The 13,044-nt window shown below is 49.2% G+C and overlaps 1 protein-coding gene across 1 annotated transcript; it reads left to right on the top strand.

Annotated features, from left to right (window-relative positions):
* The first annotated feature begins 1,798 nt into the window (after positions 1-1,798).
* On the top strand, positions 1,799-12,211 carry Cd300lb (CD300 molecule-like family member b). Its single transcript, NM_001167664.1, is given in 4 exon segments — positions 1,799-1,866; positions 7,621-7,950; positions 10,953-11,040; positions 12,017-12,211. Coding segments are annotated over 4 exon segments (627 nt in total). The 5' UTR covers positions 1,799-1,826; the 3' UTR covers positions 12,186-12,211.
* The last annotated feature ends 833 nt before the right edge of the window (positions 12,212-13,044 follow it).

Raw genomic sequence — 13,044 nt, 5'->3', positions numbered from 1 at the left:
CGTTATCACTCAAGCACTTGTGGCCATTGAACAAGGGGCCTACCCTGAAAGTTGGTTATCTATCTTCAAAAATTAGTTGGTATCTGAGTTCTCTGCTCTTGCACCCCATGGATCTGTGGATCCATTACACTGGGATGAGAGAGACTCAATGATTCTTTGATCAGCCCTTCCACATCGCTGAGTTTTCCTCATTGCACGCGATAGGGTGATCATGATTTCCCCACTAACTCATCTTCTGGCTGGCCTCTTTTTAGAGTTCGCCCTAGGTCATTAACAGTTACTGTCACACAGCACTGTGGTATCCAGAGACGGGCAACTTTCCTCAGGCACAGTACACGGGGCCCGGTGGCGATAGGGTTACCCTTCGATAAGGCTGTGACATAGAGGAACGACCTAAGACAGGAGCCACAGCAGATGGACGTAACTGCAGGGACCTAGACCAGCCTAGACAATAATTTATTGTTATTAATTAATAAAATAATAAGGGGGAGATGTAGAGGGCCGCAATAACATTCGCCACCACAAGATGGTGCTGGCTTCCACTGCGCCCCACGTGGAAGGCCAAGATAGTTTCGCCATTACAAGATGGCGCTGGCCTCCGCTGCGCCAGCCGACTTCCTTTCAGGAAGTTAACTGTGTACGCATGTGCAAGAGTGCCTTCGTGCCAGGTCTTTGCCCACTCCGGGGTGTGCCTAATGAGATCACGGGTAAGCGACCAATCAGGTGTGGATGCGCCACGCTAGGGTGTATATAAGCCATGCCATGCTGGCACCCTGCCGCCGCCCTCTATTATTAATAAATAATAAGCATTTTGGCTACAGAAGGAGTCGTGTGTTCCCGTGTATTCTTGCTGGCGAGAGGTCGAGCGGAACATCCCCCTTCTTCTCCTCCCCCTCCTCCTCCTCTCCCTCTTCTTCCCCCTCCTTCTCCCCCTCCTCCTCCTGCCACTCCTCCTTCTACCCCTACTCCTCCCCCTCCTTCTCCCCCTCCTCCTCCTCTTCCTTCTTTATTTTGCAGAGGCGGTCAGAAGAGTGAAGGGAGGACCTGGGAGGACTGGGAAGTAAGCTTGATCAGGGTTTATGATGTGATCAAGAAATAATCAATAAAAATATTTTGTAAAAAAAATCATACCAAGGTAATTTATAGAAGAGATGATCGATTTGGGCTTTTATTCCTTGGGATTAAAGTCAATCATGGTAGGAAATCATGACAGCAGGCAGCAGACCAGGTGAGAGCTCATCTCTTGGAACACAAGTAGGGAGCACAGAGAGCGTACTTGGAATGGCATGAGGCTTTGAAACCTCAAAGTGACTTACTTCCTCCAGCAAGGCCATATCCTCTAGACCTACCCAAGGAGCACCATCAACTGGGGATTAAATATTCAATGCCAGGTGTGCTGAGCATAGCCCACTAACACTTGAGCTGAGACTCTCTCAGCTGCTGGGCCCATCATTTATAGCACAGAACACATCTGGATCCAATATCCAGAGTGCTCTACCCCTTAACCCAAGACCAGATTGTCCAGACATCCCCACAACTGGTCTATGGGCTTCCCCCCTTTTCCTCTGCTTGCCCTGCACGGTTCCCTGGCCTCCTCATTTCTACTGAGTGACCCGGCTCTGGCATTAACTGATGCCTCTTGTGCTGAGTAACCAACAGCAGGAAACACCCACGCTATAAAAGGAAGCATATGAGTAAGACACCCAGAGGCAACCTGGACAAACAGAGCAAGTCAGCTGGGATCTCCGGGGCTTTGGTTATCCTGCTGAGATTTTGGATTTGCTGCTGGCTGTACAGCAAGAGGTGCAGAGTGGGAAGGCAGGACCATGTGGCTGTCCCCTGCTCTGCTGCTTCTCAGTTTCCCAGGTATGTTCAGCTAGAACCTGGGGGCTTGGGACAGCGGGTGTAGAGTGGCAGACAGAGGGCTCCGTCCCTGAAGCTGCCACCTTCAGGGAAATGTGGGGTGGCTCTGTAGCCTCATTCAGCAAAAGGACCCGGGGTTCTACGCTGTGCCAGGAGTGGGTCGGGACCTGGGAACGTGAGGGGAAATAAATGGAGATGACCGCCGTTAGAGGAGACTCCAGATGCTCTGGTGGGGGAGATGTGCAGGAAGAAGCACAAGAAAGAAGTGCTCAGGGGAAAGAACTATTGAGAGAGCTACTGAAAGGCCTTCTGAGCCTTCTCCTTGCCTGCCCCAGAAGGAAGCAGATATTTACAGCCCTTGCAGCAAGCAGACCGTGCACTCCAGGGAGAGGGCATGGCTTGGGGGGAAGGTTATAGGCTTAGAGCGGCTGGCACACATGGGAAGGGTGCACTCAGTGGACAGGTCACTGAGGGGGCACTGGCTAAGTGTGAGTTTGCAAATACAAAAGGTAAAATGAAGGACAATTGTGGGTGCCTCCGTCACTGCACTTGCATCTGAGATGCAGGCCCCCAGCTGCCTGCTCTCTAAACCTCCACACCGGGCTTTCCTAGAGGCGGAGCAGGCCAGGAGTGAGCTATGCCATGGCTTCCAGATTTACACACATGCACAGCAACACTCACTAGTATACTCAAAGGCAGCACGCCTACATACAGTCCGTACACCTACACACTCTGTCCATACATCCGGGATCATCCACTTGCTCACATTTGCACTCTGGTTGGTTGGTTCGTTGGACTCGTTTTGTCTTGTTTGTTTTTGAGGGGGGCGGGGGCATTGTTTGTGGTTTGGGGGGTCTGTTTTGTTTTTGTTTTGTTTGTGGGGTTTTTTTTTTAAGTTTTTTAACGATGGAAACAAAAGCACACCCAAAAAAGCGAAGCTTCTGGAAAACCGTTTTCTTCTCTGTCTTTGCTTTGCTCCCTACACTGGCCTTGCCCTCCCCTGCCCTCGTGTTTCAGAGCCGAGTCTCTGAAGACATCCTTGTTGGCAGCAGTTTTATCCGAGAGGATATGCAGAGTCCCAGAGGATATATCACAGACTGGGTGTGGGGTGACTGTCGTTGTAAACTTTCACAAAGGACTTGACCTTGGAACTCTTCTCCTTGCCCATGGCAGCTGTCACTTTTTGGGGATGGCGGTCAATGCCAGCCACCAGGGCATGGCTGTAAGGGCGGTCTTCACGTTGACAGTGTTCTTCATGACGCTGAGTAGCGTCTAGCCAGGACCAGCACCACTTTCCCCCATTTTGACAGCGGGCAGCCAGCGCCCACGGCATGTTCACACTCTGAAGATGCCACAATCTGAGACTGTTCACAAAAGGGACTTCAATGTTTGTTTTATTCTATGTATGGGTGTCCTGCCTGCACGTATGTAAGTGCACATAGCATGTGTGTGCCTGGTGTCTAGAAAGAGGTTACTGGATCCCCTGGAACTGGAGTTAAGGATGGTTGCAAATTACCATCTTGGAGCTGGGAAGCGAACAGAGTCCTCGGGTAGAGCAGCCAGTGCTCTTAACCCAACTCTCTCTCTAGCCACTCACCCTCCTTTTTTTTTTTTTTTTTTTTTTTTTTTTTTTTTTTTTTTGGAGACAGGATCTTATTGTATAGCCCTGATTAGCCTGGAACTCACTATGTAGACCAGGCTGGCTTCAAACTCCTAGAGATCCTCCTGCCTCTGCCTCCCTAATTCTGGGATTAAAGGCATATCCCACTATACCCACTTTGTTAGGCAAATTTTTAAAAAGTAATGTAGTCATAATATGCTTTGGACATCTTTCCTGTCATTGTTTGGACATTGCTCTTTACTTTTTTATGCTATTGCTATATCGGGACTTCTCAGCCTAATTCCCTATGAATGGTCTTTGAGTTTTCCAGATGTTTACTGTTACATCTGCACTGAGGCTAATGCCCCATGCTCCACTGTCCGTATTAATCCTAGAACTGGAATAAGTGTGTGTATGTGTGTGCATGTGTGTACTCAGGCTCCAGATGAGAGGCCAGGAGGCCCACAGTAAGGAAGCAGCTCCAAGAAGAGGATACAGCACCGGGTAGAAGCCTGGCTTGGAGGAGGTGGGGTGACCAAGACAAGGGCTCTCCAGGCAGGACTAAGTCCACAGCCTTAGGGGGTTAGGGAAAGAGAAAACCACAAGTGGCTATGCAGGAGCAAGCTATGCCACTAATGAGAAGCCAAAACCAGTTTGCAATAAGATACGCATGCCAGAGATGAGGCTTTTTTTAAGTCACTCTGGGCAGGGGAGTAGCTGACATTGCGGTGCAGCTGAGGAGACAGGCTCAGTCCAGTCCGAGCAGCTATCTGAGCTTCACTGGGCTTTCATGACAGTTCCTGCCATAATCCAGGTACCTGATGAAGGCCATATCTGGCCAAACAGCCCCCAGCGCCCAGCATTAGATGCTTCGCATGCGGTTTTAACAGCCAGTACTGTAGTGTGGCAGCTGCGCAAAGAGGGAAGTGAGGCTCGGAAAGTTAAGTAACGTACCCAGGGTTTCTCAACCACGCCGTGGTAGGCACCGCTATCTGCCTGCAAAGCCCACGCTCTCTCCGCTCGGTCGTGATGTCCCTTGCACTGTGGCGGCAGAGAGATAAAGAAAGTGATTTGGGTCGGCATCTCCAGAGTAGAGTTGGCTGAACGGATCACTGAGCATTTGCCAAGGGGAGGCTGGTGTAGATGTTAAATCTCCAATTAAGAGTGGAGCGCGCGGGTTGGGGATTTGGCTCAGTGGTAGAGCACTTGCCTAGCAAGCACAAGGCCCTGGGTTCGGTCCCCAGCTCCGGAAAAAAAAAAGAAAAAGAAAAAAAAAGGCAAAGAGTGGAGCGCGCTGGGGCTGGAGAGATGGCTCAGCGGTTAAGAGTGCTCATTGCTCTTCCAGAGGTCCTGAGTTCAAATCCCAGCAACCACATGGTGGCTCACGACCATCTGTAATGGGATCTGATGCCCTCTTCTGGTGTGTCTGAAGACAGCGACAGTGTACTCACATACATAAAATAAATAAATCTTTAAAAGAAAAAAAAAAGAGTGGAGTGCGCTTGGTGCTTTTAAGGTTGCATCTCCTGTGGTTGCTATTGCAAGGGACCAAAAGTTCAGTGCCCCAGAACAGCACAACTTTTACCTTACTGTTCCAAGATCAAGAGACCAGAATGGTCTCACTGACCAAAGTCAAGGTTGCGTTCCTTCTGGAGCTCTGGAGAACAATCCGTTTCCTGGATTCATCCAAAAGCCCCTGCATGTCTGTTACCCCTGCATGGCCTCTCCTCCTCCTCCAGGTCAGCAGCAGAATGCCTTCAAACCTACGCCAATTTCAACATCAGGATTCATAGAATAACCCAGGTCAATCTTATCTCGGTAGCCCTTGTCACACCTGCAAACGCCTTTATCCTTTTTTTCTTTTAAAAACTGCAGACAGGGCTATGCACATCGAAGGGTCTTTTCTGCTATTTTCTTTGGTGTTGCCGCTTGCACTACAGAGCTTGTGCGGAGGTCAGAGGGCAACTTTATGGGGTCGATTTTCTCTTTCCACACACATGGATTGTGGGGATTGAACTCAGGTTTGCAAGTTTCTGCAAATTCGTGTATCCATCTCTCTCTCTTTCTGTGTGAGGCCACATAGTAAGAGGTTGGGTGTTAGACCTCAACAGCCAGCACTTGGTAGGCAGAGACAGGAAGATTTCTGTGAATTAGAGGCCATCCTGGTCTATGTAGTGAGTCTTAGACTAGTCGGAACTACATAGTGAGACCTTGTCTTAGAGAGAGAGAGAGAGAGAGAGAGAGAGAGAGAGAGAGAGAGAGAGAGAACAAGCAAGGAAGGAAGGGTAGCCATCCAGCAGCTTAAGATCAAGCAGGGCTCACCTGAAAGGAGGGCTGGAAATGAAAAGGGGGACGACAAGAGAAACATGGGGCCAAGACAGTGTTCTGATCAAGGCTCAAAATTTAATTGTCAGCACAGTGTGTATAAAGGAAAGACCACAAAACCCATCCCCCAGAACAGTAACATGGGGGTAGCAACAGCACAGCAGTAAATCCCATAAGTTTCCATATCTTTGCAGCTCGTTAATTCTGGCACATCAAGTCTGCAGCTTGTTAGCTCGGGTCAAAGCTCACAGCTGCAGTGAAGGCAGATGTTTCTGCTCAGGCCAATAAGGCCTATCAAGGTCTGCTTCTGCCTTTCGTGGGTGTATTCACAGTCTCCCTAGCCTGCCAGGCTAAGGTCAAAAAGAAAGAGAAAGAACGCAAGAGAGAGAGAGAGGGAGAGGGGGGGGTTAACAGTCTGTGAAGAAAGGTTATTCTATCAGCCACAGATGCAGACCTCAAACAAAACTAAATTAGCTCTAAGGAGGATGTCTAAAGGGTTAAAGGGGTTGGGGGGCGGGGAGGACCTGTGCAAACCTACCCCATTCACAGAGGCCAAAGCACAAGGCTGAGAGATGGTCAAGAAAGGCCCCCACCTCAGCTCTCAGCCTCTTTGTCTGCATCCAGGTGTGAGAACAAGTTACTATAAGGAAAGAATGTATCTGTGTTTAGTCAATTTTACTGAGTCTCTCCACAGACCAGCAGGATACCCAGTCCGTACACTCTCCAACCCATTTCTGGCTCTGGTTTTTCTGACTGCTGTTGAGAGAAAGCAGCAAAGTGGGCTCTGTGGAAGAGGTGGTGATATATGGTGGATGTTCGGAATGGTGATCTAGAACCAAGGGGAACGTTTGGGTTACAAATGTCGCAATAATTAGAACCATAGACATGGGACATTCCCTCTGTGGAGGCAAGAAGGCTAGCGAGAGGGTCCTGGGCATGAGGCTTCCTGGTCACATTGACTGGATTTAGAGTCACTAAGGAGACACACATCTGGGAATACCTGTGAAGATATTTCCACAGACGTAAGTGAGGAGGGAAAATGACCCTGAATGTGGGTAGCGCCATACCATGGACTGGGAGTCTGGACTGAATATTTTCATTGAGAAAGCAAGCTGAACCTTTGTCTCTGCTTCCTGGTAGCAGATGCAATGTGGCCAGCCACCTCATCATCCCTGTCGTGATGGATGCATTCCTTACGTCATGAATCAAAATTTAAAATAAAACAAAACAAAAAGCAGCTTCCTTCCTCAAGTGGCCTGTCAGGTTTTTTGTGACAGCCAGGAGGAAAGTAACTCAAGTCCTGGATTTCCCCAGATGCCTGTAGGACCGGCTCACAGTGGCTCACAAGCATCGGTTTGCGAAGTCTCCTCTCTGCTCCATGTTCATTGTTAGCCTGACGTCGGTCACAATGGGGACATTGACACCACAGAGATTTGCAGATGTCGCTAAACAAAACATTTTTTAAATCTAGATAGTTTGTTAAACATTTACCAGTGTACCACTAATTACTCTAAGATCTGAAGGGGGAAGGTCACAGAGTGGAATAGTCAGAGGAGGAGGCCATCCAGTCAAGAACGGTGGCAAGAGAACATGAAAAATGGGACAGGAAATCAGAAGTGTCACATGATACAGGAGGCCTGGGAAGATAGTCTGGAGAGGCCAGGGTACAGGCATGCAGGGGTTAATAGCAGACTGGCCCTCAGAGAAAATGGGTGTAAGGATTCAAGTGGGGCAGAGCGGCTGGGGTGGCCAGGACCTTTATCTAATCCTTTGGACACTGGCTTGGCTCAGAGGAGGAGAAGCCATGCCCTAACAGACATTCTGTTTTCCAGGGTGCCTCTCCATCCAAGGCCCAGAATTGGTGAGGGGTCCAGAGCAGGGATCGGTGACTGTGCAATGTCACTACAGCTCAAGATGGCAAACCAACAGGAAGTGGTGGTGTCGAGGAGCACACTGGAGCACTTGCAGGATCCTCATCCGAACCACGGGATCAGAGAAAGAAATGAAGAGTGGCCGGTTGTCCATCAGGGACAATCAGAAAAACAACTCGTTCCAGGTTACCATGGAGATGCTTAAGCAAAACGACACGGACACTTACTGGTGCGGTATCGAAAAATTTGGAACTGACCGTGGGACCAGAGTTAAAGTGATTGTTTATTCAGGTAAGTACTTTCCCATGGGTACTACTAGACAGACAGACAGGAAGAATAAAAGAAAGCAAGGAAGGGAGGGAGAGGAAGGAAGGGAGGAAGGGGAGAAAGAAAGACAGACAGAAAGAAAGAAAGAAAAGAAGGAAGGAAGAGGAAGAAAGAGAAAGAGAGAAAGAAGGGAAGTAAGGAAGACACATGAAACAGGACGGTGACAGTAAGAAAGGGAGGGAGGAAGAAAGAGAGAGAAAGGAAGGAAGGAAGGAAAGAAAGAAAGAAAGAAAGAAAGAAAGAAAGAAAGAAAGAAGAAACAGGGCAGTGACAGAAAGAGAGAGAGGGAGGGAAGGAGGGAGGGAGGGAGGAAGGAAAGAAGGAAGAGAAAGAAAGATAGAAAGTAAGGAAGAAAGCAAGGAAGGGAGAGAGAGGGAGAGGAAGGAAGGAAGGGGAGAAAGAAAGACAGACAGAAAAAAAGAAAAGGAAGGACGAGAGAAAGAGAAAGAAGGGAAGTAAGGAAGACACATGAAACAGGACGGTGACAGTAAGAAAGGGAGGGAGGAAGAAAGAGAGAGAAAGGAAGGAAGGAAGGAAAGAAAGAAAGAAAGAAAGAAAGAAAGAAAGAAAGAAGAAACAGGGCAGTGACAGAAAGAGAGAGAGAGGGAGGGAAGGAGGGAGGGAGGAAGGAAGGAAAGAAGGAAGAGAAAGAAAGATAGAAAGTAAGGAAGAAAGCAAGGAAGGGAGGGAGGAGGGAGAGGAAGGAAGGAAGGGGAGAAAGAAAGACAGACAGAAAAAAAGAAAAGGAAGGACGAGAGAAAGAGAAAGAGAGAAAGAAGGGAAGTAAGGAAGACACATGAAACAGGACAGTGACAGAAAGAAAGGGAGGGAGAAAGAAAGAGAGAGAAAGGAAGGAAGGAAAGGAAGAAAGACAGATGAAACAGGGCAGTGACAGAAAGAAAGAGAGAGAGGGAGAAAGGAAGGAAGGAAGGGAGACACACAGACAGATGGAACAGGGCAATTGCAGAAGTAAGGAAGGATAGCAGCCCAACACCTTTACCGATGTCAGCCCCTGAGGTCTCTCCAAGGAATCCCACTGACGTGTGTCCTGACTGGCAGATGTTGGTGTGGAGCCAGGGCTTAGACATCTCCCTGTGGAACCCATGGCCCAGCCCTGCTGTCCTGGAGATACACAGCTCTGAAACCTCACATTCTTCCACTGGAGGCTTGAGTAGGTCTCAGATGCTTGAAGACGTCCCCAGCACATCAGTCTGAGAAGTTTCTAGTCTTCCAAAACTTGTACCCCAGGCCCGTTGTCACAAGGGAGGGGGGGGCAAGTTAAGGCATCTGAGAGAGGGTTCCCAGGGTTGAAGCCCAGGCCTATCCAAACCACAGTGAGTCTGGCCACTTTGGGGGGCCTGACCTTTCTAAGTGACCACTTCTGCATTCTCTGACTGCAGAAGAAAAGGCATAGGATAAAGAAGCCCACGATTTGTTTAGTGGATGCTTCAAAGAGAAAGCTATTAAATCAGACTCAGAGACTTCCCTGATTCTTCTGGCTTCTCTCTGCCTCAGCCTCAGTGAGGGACTCCAGGACATTCATTCTATTGGTGCCTAAGAAGCAGCCTACCCCACTTCCAGCCAACTAGCCATACGCAGACCTTCCTCAACCCAGCAGCCACTCTGGCTCCTGAAAAGGCAGCAGAGATGGTAGGTAGGTCTGAAACCTGTGAACGACACAAAGTTGCCTTCTGGGGGGAGTGAGGCTCAGAAAAAGTCACCCCAATAAGACTTCCCTAAGACTACCACTGAGGGGAAGCTGAGAAGATCTGTGGGGGCAAGAAGTGGGTTGATTAAGATATGCAGGCAAAAGACAAAGTGGCCAAAGAATTACCTCATGGAGAACTTTGAGTGTCTGAGGGGACACCATCTCGTATGGTGATTGTGGCTGTTCGGAGAACTGTTAGGACTGGAATTATCCAGAGTTCTGCTCAGTTTCCAAGCATGATTAAAACCTAGAACCTTTGAGGGAACGGTTTGCTGGGTCAAGAACTAGCTCAAAGGACAGCTGTAAACCAGAGATGTTCTCAGGAATCCATGATCCAGCCACCCACTACAAGACACCCCACAACTTCCTCATGGTGACACTTCCCTCCTCATAGTCATTCATGATTTAACTAGCATTGTGCGTTCTTGCTCGCTGACCTCCAGGAGTCCTTTGTCATTCATCCCACTAAACACTTGTTTCTGAGATCGCCTTGAGCCTTACTGGGGTACTAGCTAATACTTGGGTACTATCTAATAGAAGGGAACAGATTCTTGCCTTCAAAGCAAGTGGAAAGAGACTGTGATATGTCTCCTCCTCCAGAATAAACTACAGTCTATATCTCACTGTCATATCTCCTATTAATAACAAGGACGGAGGAGATAAATTATAGGGAGTCAGACAGCTGAATAGCAGCCAACAGACTGTATCGAAGAGACCAAGCTTCCTAATCCAGAGAAGACAGATATGCTGGTGTGCTGGACAGTTTTAAGTCAACTTGACACAAGTTAGACTCACTGGAGATGCAACCTCAATTAAGAAAAATGTCCCTAGAAGACTGGGCTACAGGCAAACCTGTAGAGCATTTTCTTAATTTGTGGTTGATAGGAGAGGGCCCAGCCCATTGTGGGTGGTGTCATCCCTGGGCTGGTAGTCCTGGGTTCTATAAGAAAGCAGGCTGAGGAAGCCACAGGGAGCAAGCCAGTAAGCAGCACGCCTCCATGGCCTCTGCATCAACTCCTGCCTCTAGTCTCCTGCCCTGTTTGAGTTCCTGTCCTGGCTTCCTTCAGTGATGGACATTGAAGAGTAAGCCAAATAAAGTCCTCCCAACGTGTTTGGGTCATGGTGCTTCACTGTAATAGGAGCCCTGACTAAGACACCTGGTGAAGGCTGGTTGGATTGGGATGCCTTTGTGAGCCATGCATGAACTATCCCCCAATCTGTTTCATAACCTATGGACATCTTTGTTTATGTCTACTAGGTAAAGCTACCATGTCGACTTCTAAGCAACTTTCCTGGCCCACCGTGGACAGCAGGGCAGACATGGCGTCTTCTGACTTGCAGAAGAGGTGAGTCCTGAGGTCTTCTCTCCTTCCTTGTGATGGTTTGTATATGCTTAGCCCAGGGAGTGGCACTAATTTGGAGATGTGGCCTTGTTGGAGTGGGTGTATCACTGTGGGCATGGTCTTTAAGACCCTACTCCTAGCTGCCTGGAAGTAGTCTTCCACCAACAGCCTTCAGATGAAGATGTAGAAGCTCTGGTTAAACCATGTCTGCCTAGATGCTGCCATGCTCCTGCCTTGATGATAATGGAATGAAACTTGAACCTGTAACCCAGCCCCAATTAAATGTTGTCCTTATAAGAGTTGCCTAGGTCATGGTGTCTGTTCACAGAAGTAAAACCCTAAGGCACTCCTCTACATGGGTTCCTCCTATGGGGATGCCAAGCCTGGAGACTCCTACCTATGTTCTATCACTAGGAGTCAATAATTGTCATAGTCAGGACTCAAGGTACCAAGACCACCTCTGTCCCTGGCCCTTCCCACCCACTGTGGTCCCCATTCCAGCCCCACCAGGAAACCGATCTACAGAGCTGTCTACCACTACCTAGCCAAATGGTCAAAAAAAGCCCTGGCAGCATCGTGGCTGCCAAGAGGGAGACAAGGTTCCCGTGTCATCATGTGAAGAACAGGGCAGGGGCAATGATTTGCTAACCTGGAGCCAGTGTTGAGGGCAGAGTAAGCCAACACAACCCAGATTGGAAAGTTTCAGGTCTCTGCTTGGTTGAGGGATATAATGGGAAAGGAGAGCCCCAGAAGACAAAATTAGGACAAGGGGACAGCCCCTGTTGAGACCATCTGAAGTCACTTTAGAGCCTTCCTGGTTGGGTAGACCTTGGAGAAGGTCCCTGGGGGGATCTTCCAAGTAGGATGCAGGCCTTCAGTTTCAGGCTATGTTGAGCTAGCTATTGACTGTCACGTCTTGGGGGATGGGACATAATGGGGCTGGGGGCATGAGGCCCTAATGGCTGTGTCTTTGTCACAGGACCCATTACATGCTCCTGGTGTTTGTGAAGGTGCCTGTCTTGCTCATCTTGGCTGGTGTTGTCCTCTGGCTGAAGCAGTCGACTCAGAAGGTCCCTGAGGAAGAGTGGAGACACACTCTCTGTAGCAATTTAGACTCCGTACCTCTGGCTAAAGACATTTCTCCTTAGACCGATGGATAAGCAGAGCCTTCCCTCTCTGAACTCTCATTTCAAAAGAGAGCATGGACAGGGAAGAAACATCCTTAAATCCTCGGTGGGTGGTGACTGAGGTGTGATCTGCACTCTTCAAAGCATGGGACCACAGTCAGGCCCCTCCTGAGGTATCATCACACCCGCATGATGAGCACCTCACTCTCCCTTTAAATCCTCATCAGCCCCATCTACCCACCATGGTCAGTCCAGGGTGACAACGGATGGAACACAGCCCAAGCTGCAGCAAGACAGCTGCGTGTGCTCTGCTAGAAAAGCTTGTGCAGAGCCTGAGACAGAAGCACAGAGAAGCAGAAGGGACCAGTGGGGTGGCTAGGTCATCTGTCCTATGACTCTGTCATAGAAAACTCTGTGAGAGCAGAGCAGGTGTCCATTCTCCATGTGCTGGACACTGAGGCCACCCCAGCATGCACTTCTGAGGAGAGGTGAGGAGGAAAGCCTCTCTGAGAGGCCTAGGGTCTGGAATGTGGAGAACCGGGGAATCCATGACTTAGCCACAGGAGCTGTGGGTGTGTTTCCCAGCAGGTGTGTTTTGCTCCAGTGCCAGGAGCAGAAGGCAAACAGATCTTCCAGGGCCAGGGGCAGAAGGCTGCACAGCCTTAAACAGATCTTTGGACTACACAGACTCACGACATGCTGGCTTTAAGCAAAGGTCAGACAGGAGAGAGCAGCAGAGAGCTCAAGAGACAGAGAGAGCCATCTTCCCACCTGGATCCTCCCTGTGGTCTGCACTGCATACATCTGCACCGCAGAGGAAGTCAAGGGCAAGGGTAGCTCATAGAGTAACTACCGAGAGCACCAGCCAGGAAGGTAGAGG

Source organism: Rattus norvegicus, chromosome 10 (genome assembly GCF_021556685.1).
Source record: "Rattus norvegicus strain SHRSP/BbbUtx chromosome 10, alternate assembly SHRSP_T2T, whole genome shotgun sequence".
NCBI lineage: Eukaryota > Metazoa > Chordata > Mammalia > Rodentia > Muridae > Rattus > Rattus norvegicus.
This window is presented reverse-complemented; position numbering and strand designations above follow the sequence as displayed.